At 44.5% G+C, this 14,434-nt stretch overlaps 1 protein-coding gene across 5 annotated transcripts in view; it reads left to right on the top strand.

Moving 5' to 3' along the window:
- The window catches only part of SP110 (SP110 nuclear body protein), a 50,159-nt gene that overhangs the window by 4,379 nt on the left and 31,346 nt on the right, over positions 1-14,434 (top strand). For all 5 annotated transcript variants that reach the window (XM_010836993.1, XM_010836989.1, XM_010836990.1 and 2 more), the window contains exons 3-6: positions 4,216-4,384; positions 7,697-7,963; positions 9,808-9,891; positions 12,465-12,542. In XM_010836993.1, coding sequence (XP_010835295.1) covers positions 4,216-4,384; positions 7,697-7,963; positions 9,808-9,891; positions 12,465-12,542 — 598 coding nt within the window. The remainder of the gene's footprint in view (positions 1-4,215; positions 4,385-7,696; positions 7,964-9,807; positions 9,892-12,464; positions 12,543-14,434) is intronic.

Genomic DNA, 14,434 nt, shown 5'->3' on the forward strand with positions numbered 1-14,434 from the left:
CTCTTGTGTTGTTGGGAGAGGGTGTTTGTTATGACCAGTGCATTTTCTTGGCAAAACTCTATTAGTCTTTGCCCTGCTTCATTCCGTATTCCCAGGCCAAATTTGCCTGTTACTCCAGGTGTTTCTTGACTTCCTACTTTTGCATTCCAGTCCCCTATGATGAAAAGGACATCTTTTTTGGGTGTTAGTTCTAAAAGGTCTTGTAGGTCTTCATAAACCGTTCAACTTGAGCTTCTTCAGCGTTACTGGTTGGGGCATAGACTTGGATTACTGTGATGTTGAATGGTTTGCCTTGGAAATGAACAGAAATCATTCTGTTGTTTTTGAGATTGCATCCAAGTACTGTATTTCGAACTCTTTTGTTGACCATGATGGCTACTCCATTTCTTCTGAGGGATTCCTGCCCACAGTAGTAGATATAATGGTCATCTGAATTAAATTCACCCATTCAATTCCATTTTAGTTCGCTGATTCCTAGAATGTCGATGTTCACTCTTGCCATCTCTTGTTTGTCCACTTCCAATTTGCCTTGATTCATGGACCTGACATTCCAGGTTCCTATGCAATATTGCTCTTTATAGCATCGAACCTTGCTTCTATCACCAGTCACATCCACAACTGGGTATTGTTTTTGTTTTGGCTCCATCCCTTCATTCTTTCTGGAGTTATTTCTCCACTGATCTCCAGTAGCATATTGGGCACCTCCTGACCTGGGGAGTTAGTTCCTCTTTCAGTATCCTATCATTTTGCCTTTTCATACTGTTCATGGGGTTCTCAAGGCAAGAATACTGAAGTGGTTTGCCATTCCCTTCTCCAGTGGACCACATTCTGTCAAACTAGATGGCTTAAAACAAAGAAATATGTTCTCTCACAGTTCTGAGGTCCAGAAGTCCAAAATCAAGGTGTTGTCAGAGTTGGTTCCTTCTCAAGACTCTGAGGGACAATCCATTCCCTGAATTCCTCTGTCCTCTCCTACTGCCGGCACTCTGAGGTGAATCTGGCTTATAGAAACTTCGCTTCACACGTTCTTTCCATTTCTACCCTGCCTTCTCTACTGTGCCTCTCCCTTTTTCTTCTCTTACAAGGACACTTTGTCACTGTGATTTAGGGCCCACCATAATCCAGGATGGTCTCATTTTAAGATTCTTAATTATACCTGCAAAACCCTTTATCCAAACACGGTCTCGTTCACAGGTTTCAAGCAGACATATCTTTGGATAGGAGGCATCATTCAATCCATAAAAGTTTCTCACTCAAAGTCCATTCTGATGTGAAGCAAGGCAGACAGTGGGAGATATGGTTATGTGGACAAAGTGAGATTCTTTTCATATAATTTAGGTTGCTTAAAGCATTTCCTGAGCCCCTAGAGTCTGAGCCCCAGAAAAGTGCTAGCAGTGGTGGGACAATCTTCCCCCAGTCTTGGCCCAGTTGGATCCAACCCCTTTTCAGATCATGATCAGGGTGTCACTGATAGCTTACAATGAATGATGTTGGATTTGTGATCTCCAAAGAAGGAGATTTAGCTTCAGGACCAGGCACCAGGCTTGATCCCTCAAGAGCTTTTGTGTAGCAGAGTTTTATTAAAGTGAAAAAGAACAAAGAAAGCTTCTGACACAGACTTCTGAAGGGGGACGAAGAGTGCCCGGTCCACGACTCTTATCAAGGCCTTATATACTTTTACCAGACCCACTCCTACAACATATATCTTAGATTAACAAAATTAGAACTAACAGTGGAAAGGTCTTACCAGACCCACTCCCACAACATACAGTCTTAAGATAACAAGATAAGTCAGAAGGTTCCTTTTAAGAAGGAGAAACATAAGAATGAAACTAGAACACTTTCTAACACCATACACAAAAATAAACTCAAAATGGATTAAAGATCTAAACATAAGACCAGAAACTATAAAACTCCTAGAGGAGAACATAGGCAAAACACTCTCTGACATACATCACAGCAGGATCCTCTATGACCCACCTCCCAGAATATCAGAAATAAAAGCAAAAATAAACAAATGGGACCTAATTAACCTTAAAAGCTTCTGCACATCAAAGGAAACTATCAGCAAGGTGAAAAGACAGCCTTCAGAGTGGGAGAAATTAATAGCAAATGAAGCAACTGACAAACAACTAATCTCAAAAATATACAAGCAACTCCTACAGCTCAACTCCAGAAAAATAAATGACCCAATCAAAAAATGGGCCAAAGAACTAAATAGACATTTCTCCAAAGAAGACATACAGATGGCTAACAAACACATGAAAAGATGCTCAACATCACTCATTATCAGAGAAATGCAAATCAAGGCCACTATGAGGTACCATTTCACACCAGTCAGAATGGCTGCGATCCAAAAGTCTACAAATAATAAATGTTGGAGAGGGTGTGGAGAAAAGGGAACCCTCTTACACTGTTGGTGGGAATGCAAACTAGTACAGCCACTATGGAGAACGGTGTGGAGATTCCTTAAAAAACTGGAAATAGAACTGCCTTATGATCCAGCAATCCCACTGCTGGGCATACACACTGAGGAAACCAGAAGGGAAAGAGACACGTGTACCCCAATGTTCATCACAGCACTGTTTGTAATAGCCAGGACATGGAAGCAACCTAGATGTCCATCAGCAGATGAATGGATAAGAAAGCTATGGTACATATACACAATGGAGTATTACTCAGCCATTAAAAAGAATTCATTTGAATCAGTTCTAATGAGGTGGATGAAACTGGAGCCTATTATACAGAGTGAAGTAAGCCAGAAGGAAAAACACCAATACAGTATACTAACGCATATATATGGAATTTAGAAAGATGATAACAATAACCCTGTGTACGAGACAGCAAAAGAAACACTGATGTATAGAACAGTCTTATGGACTCTGTGGGAGAGGGAGAGGGTGGGAAGATTTGGGAGAAGGGCATTGAAACATGTAAAATATCATGTAAGAAACGAGTTGCCAGTCCAGGTTCGATGCACAATACTGGATGCTTGGGGCTAGTGCACTGGGACGACCCAGAGGGATGGTATGGGGAGGGAGGAGGGTTCAGGATGGGGAGCACATGTATACCTGTGATGGATTCATTTTGATATTTGGCAAAACTAATACAATTATGTAAAGTTTAAAAATAAAATAAAAAAAAAAAAGAAGGAGAAACATGTCCTCGAGCAAGATACATTGTTGTTATATAATCCTTAGTAGAGAGTTCAAGATGAGTTTTGTTGTGTAATCATTAGCTCTGAACTTAAAGAAAATAACATCTTATGTGACTAAGACAAAGCAATGTAGAAAAAAGCATTTGTCCTTTTCTCCTCCTTGAGAGCCCCAGACCCCTTTCTCCTTTTCAAGGGCGGCGGACCCCTTCCTCCTTGAGGGCCTCGGACTCTTTATCAATCTACCTAAGAATTAACTCTCTCATCACTCCTCAGAGAGGCATCCTTGGCCCACTCATCTAATTAAGTCCCCCTCAGTATTCTTCCTCATAGCAAATTACACTTTCCTTCATAACACTGCTTTTGATAGGAATTGGGTATTTATTTAATTTGTGTTTATTATTTGATGCCTATCATTTCAACATAAAGCACCCCTCCCCCAACATGGTAGCACCATGTTGGTCTTATCTGTTGCTAGATACCCAAACCCAGCCATTGCTCACCAAACCAAGTCATTGCTCAACAAGTATTTTTCAGTCAATTCTCTCCTGCCATGTTTCTCCTCTTGGCCAACCTCCCAGGAGGATATCTCTGATTTCCCATTTAGGGCATTTCAAGTTCATGAGAGAAGGAAAGAGAGAGCAGAGGCTAACAAGAAATCCACAGAATTGCCACTTGTGACCAGTTCATAGGTCCACAGCTAAAGAGTCCTGGCCAGACTCTGGGAGAATTAGACAGGAGTAATCTTTGTCTCCACTTTTCTTCCTTAACATTCGTCTCTTCCTTCAAATGTACCTAAAATAAGGTTCACGAGAGAGACTTATTTTCCAGAATACTAAACTCCTATGACTAACCACCCAAATATCAATATGTGTGAAGCTCTGAATGTAAACATACAGAAATGTGATTTCTCTCTGTTAGGGAGTTTGGCTACACAGCTTGCATTAAATTCCTTAAGAGAGCAAAAATCGCTTTCTTACAGCTTAGAAAACCACAAATGTGTAATAAATCTCCATTCTGTTTTAAAATGATGTATAATAATCCTTATTCTGCTTTTTAAGGAATCTATGGAAGCCTGCGAAAATCTGGTCCCTTTATCCAGAGTTGTGTACAACATTCTTACCCAACTGGAGAAGACATTTAGTCTATCATTTCTGAAGATATTGTTCAGCCAAATTAACCTGAATGAATACCCCAACCTGATAACGACTCTCAATAGCTTCACAAGAGGTATGAGGCTTCTTTTTTTAAAATTTTATTTATTTATTATCATTTGGTTGTACTGGGTCTTCATTGCTTTGAGCAGGGTTTCTCTAGTTTCAGTGAACAGGGCCTAGACTTTGTTGCAGTGCTTGAGCTTCTCAATACAGTGGCGTTTCTTCTAGAGGATCACAGGATCTAGGGCACTCAGGCTTCAGCAGTTGTGATGCAGGGGCTCGAGAGCACAGGCTCAGCAGTCGTGGTGCACGGGCTTGGCTGCTCTGTGGCATGTGGGATCTTCCCAGATCAGGGATCAAACCCATATCCCCTGCATTGGCAGGTGGGTTCTTGACCCAAGGACCACCGGGGAAGTCCAAGGCTTCATGAATACCTTTGTGGCTTTAGGAACACGATAGAAGTTGTCATGCTAAAAGTTCAAACTGGCTTTCTGCCTTCAGGAATATGCACTTTAACTCCCTACTTTGTCTTTGGGAAGAGATGGACCATTCTCTCTCATGAGTGTGGCAGGAAAACAGCCCCTGGCTCTGGTTTTCTAAGGTGAATTTCCAGATGACATAACCATTTTCAGTCTTACATGTTCTATGGGGTGGGAGAGGGGAGGGGAGGTGACTGTACAATTTAGCATACTGGACAGTCTCTAGGGAAGGGAACACATAAAGTGACGGAAGAGACCTAGCCTGACAGAAGGAGAGCCAGAGAGGAAGAAAGATGGATACGGATGGATAATAATAAGCATCTTTTTCTTTGTTGAAGTACAGTTGATTAACAATGTTATGTTAGTCTTAGGTATATAGCAGAGTGATTCAGTTATATATTTATATTCCTTTTCAGATTTTTTTTTCCAATATAGGTTTTACAAGATATTGAATATAGTTCTCCATGCTGTACAGTAGATCCTCGTTGCTGGGGTTTTTGTTTTCTTTTCTGAGTGCTTACAGTGTGCCAGACATTATCCCAGGCACTTTGTATGATTATCTTATGTCATCTTTAAAACAATCCTTTGAAGTCATTCTTGTCCATGTGACATATAAGGAAATTAAGGCTCAGAATAACTTTCCCAAAGTTTATTTGTCTGCTAAGTGCAGAGCCAGGAGTCCTACTTGGATCTCCTAATACTAGGGTCCAAGATTTTGATTACTATTTTTTTAATATAAGATTTATTTTTGATGTGGACCATTTTCAGAGACTTTATTGAATTTGTTACAATATTGCTTCTGCTTTATATTTTGTTTTTTTTTTTTTAGCCATGAGGCATGTGGGATGGATCTTAGCTCCCTGACCAGGGATGGAACACACACTCCCAGCATTAGAAAGTGGATGAAGTCTTAACCACCAAACTGCCAGGGAAGTCCCTTAATCACTATTCTAAACAATCTGCTAGAGGGCAGATTATAAAGCTAAATGAGGAAAGAAAATCAGCTAAAGAGGAAGGGAGAAGGAATTGTGGACACAGAGATAAAAAGAGAGAGTATGAGTAAGAAGCAGAAAATGAAGCTCCCTGAGAAAGAGGGGAACTGAATTAATAAAGTGGAATTAAATGAGCAATGACATTGCTGGGAAGAGAGAAGCAAGAGTCAGAGAAGCAGGCGGTTAAATCACTTAGTTTAGTCAAAGCATATGGTTCATTTATCTGAGAACCACAAGGAAAGGATCAGCAAATCACACTGAATGGTAGCATTCTTACTACTGGAGTCACCATTGTTGACAGCTCTTTGACACTTTACCATCAAGAGGCTCCTTCTCAAAGGGAGAAATGATTCCTTGAGCTAAAAGGGCAGCAGAAGAGAAGAGACCTCCCCCAGGCTGGCACAGCTGCACTCGTGCCTGAGATCACAGCAGCGTCAGGGCAGTTCTGGGAGAAACAAGTTCTCAAAGGCCAGGCTAAGTAAGCGTAAGAGTCAAAGAGATGCACACACAGAATATACTCCTAACCCACTCCCCACCCCCAGCCTGACTGAGCTCTAGCATCTTTCTGGATCCAACTCTGCGATTTTGTTCTAGGATCCTCTCCAAAATCTGGCCTTACTTTCCTTTTTTTGTTCACTGATTGAAACAAAATGGAGAAGAATCATAAAAGAAACCCAGCCCTGGACATGCAGGGGAACAGCAGGCAGAAAGCCCAGGCCCTGGGGTTGTGGGATGGGAGAGTTCAGTGTGGCCAGATCACAGGGTGCAAGGCAAGGAGGCATGGAAACTGAGTCTGCAGAATTGAGCAGAAACTGGAATATAGGGGTCCTAGTACACTGTGCTGGTAAAGAATCCACCTGCAGTGCAGGAGACCCTGGGTTGATCCCTGGGTCGGGAAGATCCCCTGGAGGAGGGCATAGCACCCACTCCAGTATTCTTGCCTGGAGAAACCCATGGACAGAGGAACCTGGTGGGCTACAGTTCATGGGGTTGCAAAGAGTCGGACACAAATAAAAACATACACTGTGCAAAGGAATTGTTGTTGTTGTTGTTTAGTTGCTAAGTTGTGTCCAACTCTTTCGTGATCCCATGGACTGTGGTCCACCAAGCTTCTTGTCCATGGGATTTTCCAGGCAAGAACATTGGAATGGGTTGCCGTTTTCTTCTCCAGGGGTTCTTCCTGACCCAGAGATCAAACCCACATACATCTCCTGCATTGGCAGGTGGATTATTTTACCACTGAGCCACCAGGGAAGCATGAAGGAATTTATATTTTCTCTTATTTGCTCCAGAGATGTGTGAGATGTTTATTTCTTAAAACAAGGACAACATTTAAAATTATAGCATTAGACATAATTATCTAAATTCTGAAGCCAAAACTAGAGAGAAACTAAAGGAAATTAAATCCCTAGATACAAAACCAATCTCAACTCCATGTGTGTAAACCACTCTGGTGTCACATCAGAGGTTAACAGCTGTATCGCACTAAATGGCCACATCAAAGAAAGAAAATCTACCGGGTCCGCAAATGCATGATGGATTCGTTCTACACATCTGTGAGAGAGTGAATATCTCCATGACTTTGTCCTACTGAATGTGAAGTATAAAGAAATCTCTTCCCAGTTTGGGACGGACATGTACACACTGCTGTATTTAAAATGGATAGCCAACAAGGACCTCCTGTATAGCACAGGGAACTCTGCTCAATGTCATGTTCCCCTGGAGGGGAGTGGGGTTTCGGGGAGAATGGATACAGGTATCTGTGTGGTTGAGTCCCTTCACTGTTCACCTGAAATTATCACAACAGTGTTAATTAGCTATACCTCAATACAAAATATAAAGTTAAAAACAGAAAAGAAATCTCTTCCCCAAACAATTCCAACGTACTTATGTGTGGTCCTTCGCCAATCCCAGTTGTCACTTCCCATGGAGGCTGGAGCAGAATCACAACCACCCTTCTTGAAGCCCCAGCCAACCCAGCAGGAAGGAGCTCCCCGAGGACCCTGCTATTGCCGCGTCTCCCCTGCCGACAACCCCTACGGAGCCTCCCACCCTGTGGACCCAGTGTCAGCGAGCGAGCACCGGCCCAGCATAGCTCTGAGGTCCTGCGTGAGCTGCCCAGCCGCACCGGCCTCACCGTGACTCTCCGGGAAACCATCCAGAAAGGAAGGCTCAGTCCAGGTGAGACACAGACTCCAACACCAGTGCCTCCCCAGCCTAGGGTGCCGGTGGCCCTGGAACCCCAGGGTCCCGTCTCTTTGTTGACCTGCTTCTTCCTGAGCTCTTACTACCACACACAGCTCTTTCCAAGAAGGACTGTGGGCACTGCCAGGAGCCTGGGTAAGGCCTGGAGCCCAGAACACCAGCTTCTCACCCCTAGAACAGCCCAAGCCTTTGCTCTTTGGCTCTTGTACTCTGCTGGCTCCTGGCATTTTAACTGTTTGCTCCTCTCCCTGACATCCTGTCCCTGTAACCTACGATGGTTTTCTTCCGGCTTCCCTGGCAGCTCAGACCGTAAAGAATCTGCCTGCAATGCAAGAGACCCAGGTTCCATCTCTGGGTCAGGAAGATTCCCTGGAGAAGGAAATGGCAGTCTACTCCAGTATTCTTGCCTGGAGAATTCCATGGACAGAGGAGCCTGGTGGACTACAGTCCATGGGGTCGCGAATTGGACATGACTGAGTGACTAACACTCAAACACATAAATGATCAATGACAACACTCCAAATAAGTGATAAATATTCATATAGGATGCCCACACTCCCCTGTCCCTGTTTAGAGAAATGTTGCTTGGAGCTGACTTGCCCGGGTTCAAGGTGGCTGTGAAGGGAGAACACTTGCCTGTAAGTCAAGAGGGCTGTAGCAGGAACCCCAGGAAAAAGAACTGGTGTGACAAGGAAAAAGAAGCAGAGGTCAATGCACTTGACCTCTTGTCAGGGATGCTGTCACAGCCATTTGACACTGTGATGTCCAAGAGCCCTGCCCACCCAGCACTCAAAACACACTGCTCTGAATTGACAAGTAACTTGGGCAACAGACAGCCTCAATGCTTTACAGATTGCTCACCCTCTGACTACAGGGACATCTGTTTAAATCAGATTCATTTTCATATAGCTTGGATTCTATGAGGGATGTTATTGAAGTTATTAGGAAAGATGATCAAATGTTTAAAGGTTGCTGGGCCTGATTTCACTTCTACCGTTATGTCATTTATCTCCCCCAACCATCATGATAAAGCACTTTGATTATGTAAAATGTTAACTGTGGAATATTATTGGCCACTGTTAAAAATGATATCATGGATTCTGAGGTCTCCCATACTGGGAATAAAGGGTCCTATTTGGTCCAAAAGTTTTCTCCACTCATCTAAAACTACCATCAAATACGGTTAACATTGGGGCTTCCCAGGTGTCACAGTGGTAAAGAATCTGCCTGCCGATGCAGGAGCTGCAGGAGATGTGGGTTCATTCCCTGGGTCAGGAAGAACCCCTGGAGAAGGAAAATGGCATCTCACTCCAGTATTCTCGCCTGGAGAATTCCATGGACAGAGGAGCCTAGTGTCTATAGTCCATGGGGTCGAAAAAGACACTACTGAGCATGCATGCATGCACACAAGGTTAACATAATCACGAAGCCAATGACAAGAGTCCATCCTCTAGATTTAAAACAAAATAAGTGCTATTTTTACATCAGTAAGAGACTAATTGAAAGGAAACGACTGGGGAATTGCCTGGCAGTACGGCGATTAAGACTCAGTGCTTTCATTGTCATGGGCCTCGATTTGATCCCTGGCTGGGGAACTGAGATCTCTCAAGCCATGCAGCAAGGCCAGTAGGTGAGGGAGGGGGAGAAAGAAAGAAGGGAAATGATTGTTCTCCCTCCCTGCCTACCCCGCCCTCGAGGAGTCTTGGTACTCAGCTGGCCCATCATTTTTACCTGCTAGAACAGATTGTTCTTGTTCCTCCCATCTCTGGTTCCTGCTGGTGGGTCTTGGGATCTGAAATTTCTTTTCTTTCTCTGCGCAGTGTCCAGTGACAACCTGACCCCTCAAATAAAAGATAAAGAAGACACTCAAGAGATGCCCTGCACTTCCTCAGATCCTGTGCCAGGTAATCTAGATTTGAACTACTCAGCCTTACCTTGGGGCTTCGCTGGTGGTTTAGACAGTAAAGAATCTGCCTGCGATGCAAGAGATCCAGGTTCCCGGGGACAGGAAGATCCCCTAGAGAAGGGAATGGCAACCCAGTCCAATATTCTTGTCTGGAGAATCCCATGGACAGAGGAACCTGGCGGGTCCATCGGGTCACAAAGAGTAGGATATGACTGAGCAACTCACACACACACACACACACACACACACACACACACAGGTTCACCTTAACTTTTGTGTCTTCCATGAGGAAAAGCCATTCGGAACATCCAGGCCCAGGGCTCTTCTCTCCGCTCTCCATCACCATCATGGTCCAGCTTTCCCACTGCTGCTCGCTCCCTGCCCTCAGGAGCTTGAACAGACAAGAAACCAGAGCTCCTGAAAGGAGACAGAATACCAGGGGCGGGGATGGATGCTGGAGTGAGGGAGATGGGTCTGGGAAAGGTGGACAGAGAAGGGACACCGAGGGTGAGGGACAGGAACCCCACTAGTACTTGCCGGACTGAAGCCGATTCCAGCCTCTGTACCCTGACACCGAATTACTGATATAGCTCAGAGACAGAGCTTTGGATGAAGTAGAAAAGAATAGCTATATTGCTTTGCCAGGCAAAAGGGACCAGGTTAATGTCCTCAAAACTGTGTGTCCCAGTTTGGACAGAGTAAGTGAGAAGTTTTATATTAGTGGTTCAGAGAGGGTGTGATCAGCCCATGGATGTCCTTCTGATTGGTTGGTGGTGAGTTAATTGGGAGACAGCATCATCAACTTCTTGTTTCTACCATTCTGGGGCCTCTGTGCTTATGGGCAGCAAACTGTTCATTTCTCCCTCCTGGTGAGGGTTTCAGTATCTGCAAAACAGCTCACGATGTTGCCATGTATATCCCTTGAGGGGGATCACTGGACCTTGCGGGAAGGCTGTACTATTGTTCCTTCCTCCCTTATCTCCACACCCCACTCCCTACCCTAACTAGCATCTGTTTGAACCTCCTGGTTGGAACTTAGGGAAGGCCTTGGAGGTCAGATGAAGCCTATTTCCTGTATTCAAGAAATGGGGGACAGAGAAAAGCTTTTGTGCCCAGGAGCCCCTCAGGGTCCTGCACAGTATCAAGACCTGGATTCCAAACACCACTAAGGAGTCTGCAAACAGAGAACATTCCTCTGCCAGGAGATGTGTGAATCCAAGTGGAGAAGGACTATTTGGCTCAGCAACACCCAGAGGCCATTTGAGTAGGTAAAACTCCAAACTGCTGCATCAAAATGCAAAGCAAAAGCAATTATTCTCCAATTTAAAATAAATTAAAAAAAAATGGTATTCCTCAGTGGTCCAGTGGTTAAGACTCTTCCTTCCAATGCAGGCAGCACGAGTTCAGTCCCTGGTTGGGAATTAAGATCCCACAGGCATCGAGGGGTGGCCAATAAATATGTAAAAAGACACCATCCTTCTGCCACCTGGCAAGTTTCAACTTTTGTGCCTTTTTTTCTCCCTTGCAATTTACTCTTTGAAATTGGGTCATTTACCCCTTATATTTACACAGCTTGGGTTTTGCAAATTGCATTCCATGATGCTGTTTAACTTGTCCATCCAAACTGCTCAACTCTCTGAATTGCTTCTGGAAAAATAAACTTCCCCGTATCAGCTATTTTGGTTATCCTGAGCTATAGCTTGAACAGTAAAGGAAAACCAGACAAAAAGAATGCAAAGCAAACAAAAATACTATGTGACTGAATCAGTGCCCCAGACGTGGACGGTCCTCCTTTCCAGCCCCCACCTTGACTGCGAGAACTTTCATTTTCAAATTGTATCCTTTTTTACATCCTTTGGATTTTTAAGGTATTTAAATAATTTGAAGTGCAACAAATCATTTTTAAAGTCTGAGGACTGCTGGCTAGGTGCCTCCGTTAGCTAATCCTCTGTAGGCTGGAACTTGACACAGATCTCATAGCACTGTGGAAGCAAGATGGTGACTGCCATTTGTGAAATGAGCCCTTATCTGATATGGCTTCAGGTCCTTCTGTCTTTCTTAGGTCAGCAAAAACTAGCAGAATTTTGGGTATTCTTGTGGCTAACAAATGCTGGCAAGCACAAGCTGACTCCTGCTTTCTTCAACAGCAGATAGATGGACGTGTATAAGACACTTAGTTCTTCTTCATTATTTCTCAAGATGAATAATCACAGATACAGCAGTTTAAAAATATCCCATCACAGATATCTAAGCAATAGCATGTACCTTTCATATGGCAAAGGCTGGCTGCTGAGAGTCTTTGTTCTTCTTCTTCCACTGGGAAAGGGAAATCTCTCTAAAGAGCTCAGACTGAGTCCTCCTCTGTGGGACAGTTGTTTCAAGTTCACTGTGATAATCACACAGGGAGCAGTAACTACAAGTTGATCAAACCCAGGCCAAGCCAGGGAACCTGGTGAGTCCCCAGACCTGTGCTAGGGGTGCTCTCCACTCTCTGCTTCTCCCACCAGAATCCCTCGGCACTTTCTCATCAACCCGCTCTGAGTTCTAAAATGAATTATATTTTTTTGTCAGTGAAAAGAGATGATGTCCCTGAACCAAGCGACCCAATGGAGCTCCAGGAGGCATCCAGGACACTCCCCAGCAAGAAAGGTAAGGATTGCCTTTCTCCTGCAGATCTCAGGAGGGTGGGTTTGGGGCTGCGTCTTATCATGAGCACCCACTAGGTGCCTGTAGATATCATGCCCAACAGAGTTTGTTTCCAGTTCACTATGTCTTCCTCTAAGGCCTTCATAAAAATTATAGGGAAATGAGAAGGCATTTGGGGCCATTGAAATACACACCCACTGGAATTGTTCCGAAAACATCAAGGTCTCCTACATACACAACTTCTTATAGGGTTAGTTACATTTCCCTCTTTCATGGAAAGTTGGTTCCCCAAGAGGACACTGCTTCCTCTTAAGACAAGACTGCATATTCTCTGCTACTCTCTTCTCGTGTAGGAAGGTAGGTTGAATGCCACCCCTGGCTACCCACTGCCCCACCCAGCCCCTTGCTCCCCATCCTCTCCTTTGAAGCTTAGCCATCAAGAGAAGGGCTCACTCCCTTTTCATCACTGTCATACATTGACTTCCCCACCACTCCCTGGAGGACCTCAAGGCTGACTTAGAGTCTCTCTGTCACTTCCAGTCTTGCTATCCCCCTGGACACCTGCAAGGTCCATGTGAGTAACAGACCCATCCAAGACTCTGACTCTCAAATCCTTCAACTCCTTATTTCCAGTGACTTTTCCCCCAATCCGTTCTTGGCCTCCTGAACCCAAAAGTGACCCACGGGCCTTTTCATCATGTAAATCCGGCTCATCTTCCCAATAATTTGAGATTTACTTGTTTTGACATTCAGTGCTTGAAATTTGTTCCTTCTATAGCCTATTGCTCAACTTCTGATCTCTCCTTCTCACCCCAATCTATAAAAATGAATTCAAAAGTATCCCTCTTTGATTTCTTCCTTACAATTTCTTCCTCTGCAGCTTTCTTTCAATATCAGTTGGGTGAGCAGTCCACTGACCTTTCCCTTCTCCATTCAGTCCTCTGCCTTTCTTTTATTTGTTTATTTATGTATTTATTTTTATCTGCGCTGGGTTTTCCATGCCATGTTCCAGCTTTTCCATAGTTGTGGCGAGCAGGGTCTACTCTTCATTGCAGTGCGTGGGCTTCTCATTGCAGTGGTTTCTCTTGTTAGGGAGCATGGGATCTAGGGCATGAGGGCTTCGGTAGTTGTCAATCCCAGGCTCTAGAGCATAGGCTCAGTTGTTGTGGTGCATAGGCTGAGTTGCTTCAAGTCATATGGGATCCTCCCTGACCAAGGATGGAACCCATGTCTCCTGCACTGGCAGGCAGATTCTTTACCACTGAGCCACCATGGAAGCCCTATCTGCCTTTCTTCATAACCCTTCTTACCAGTTTAGAGTGCCAGATCCATTGTTTCAGTAACCTACTGCTATCTTTACCTGCTTTTCTTCTTTTCTTTTCCTAGAACTTGGGGGAGACTATTAGCTGCTTCCAGTGCACTGTACCAGAAATCAGGCACAGTTGGAGAGAGGCACATGGCTGGGCAGCGTGTTCTCCCTGTGTCTTCATGACTCCAGCATAAATGACCCCCCACACTGCGTGACCACTCCACTTCCTGTGATCCTCTCAGTTCAGTTCAGTTCAGTTCAGTCGCTCAGTCGTGTCCGACTCTTTGCGATCCCATGAATCGCAGCACACCAGGCCTCCCTGTCCATCACCAGCTCCCAGAGTTCACTCAGACTCAAGTCCATCAAGTCAGTGATGCCATCCAGCCATCTCATCCTCTGTCGTCCCCTTCTCCTCCTGCCCCCAATCCCTCCCAGCATCAGAGGGATTCATTTCCCAGTGAGTCAACTCTTCGCATGAGGTGGCCAAAGTACTGGAGTTTCAGCTTTAGCATCATTCCTTCCAGAGAAATCCCAGGGCTGATCTCCTTCAGAATGGACTGGTTGGATCTCCTTGCAGTCCAAGGGA

This window comes from Bison bison, unplaced genomic scaffold (assembly GCF_000754665.1).
Source record: "Bison bison bison isolate TAMUID 2011002044 unplaced genomic scaffold, Bison_UMD1.0 scf7180017864068, whole genome shotgun sequence".
NCBI lineage: Eukaryota > Metazoa > Chordata > Mammalia > Artiodactyla > Bovidae > Bison > Bison bison.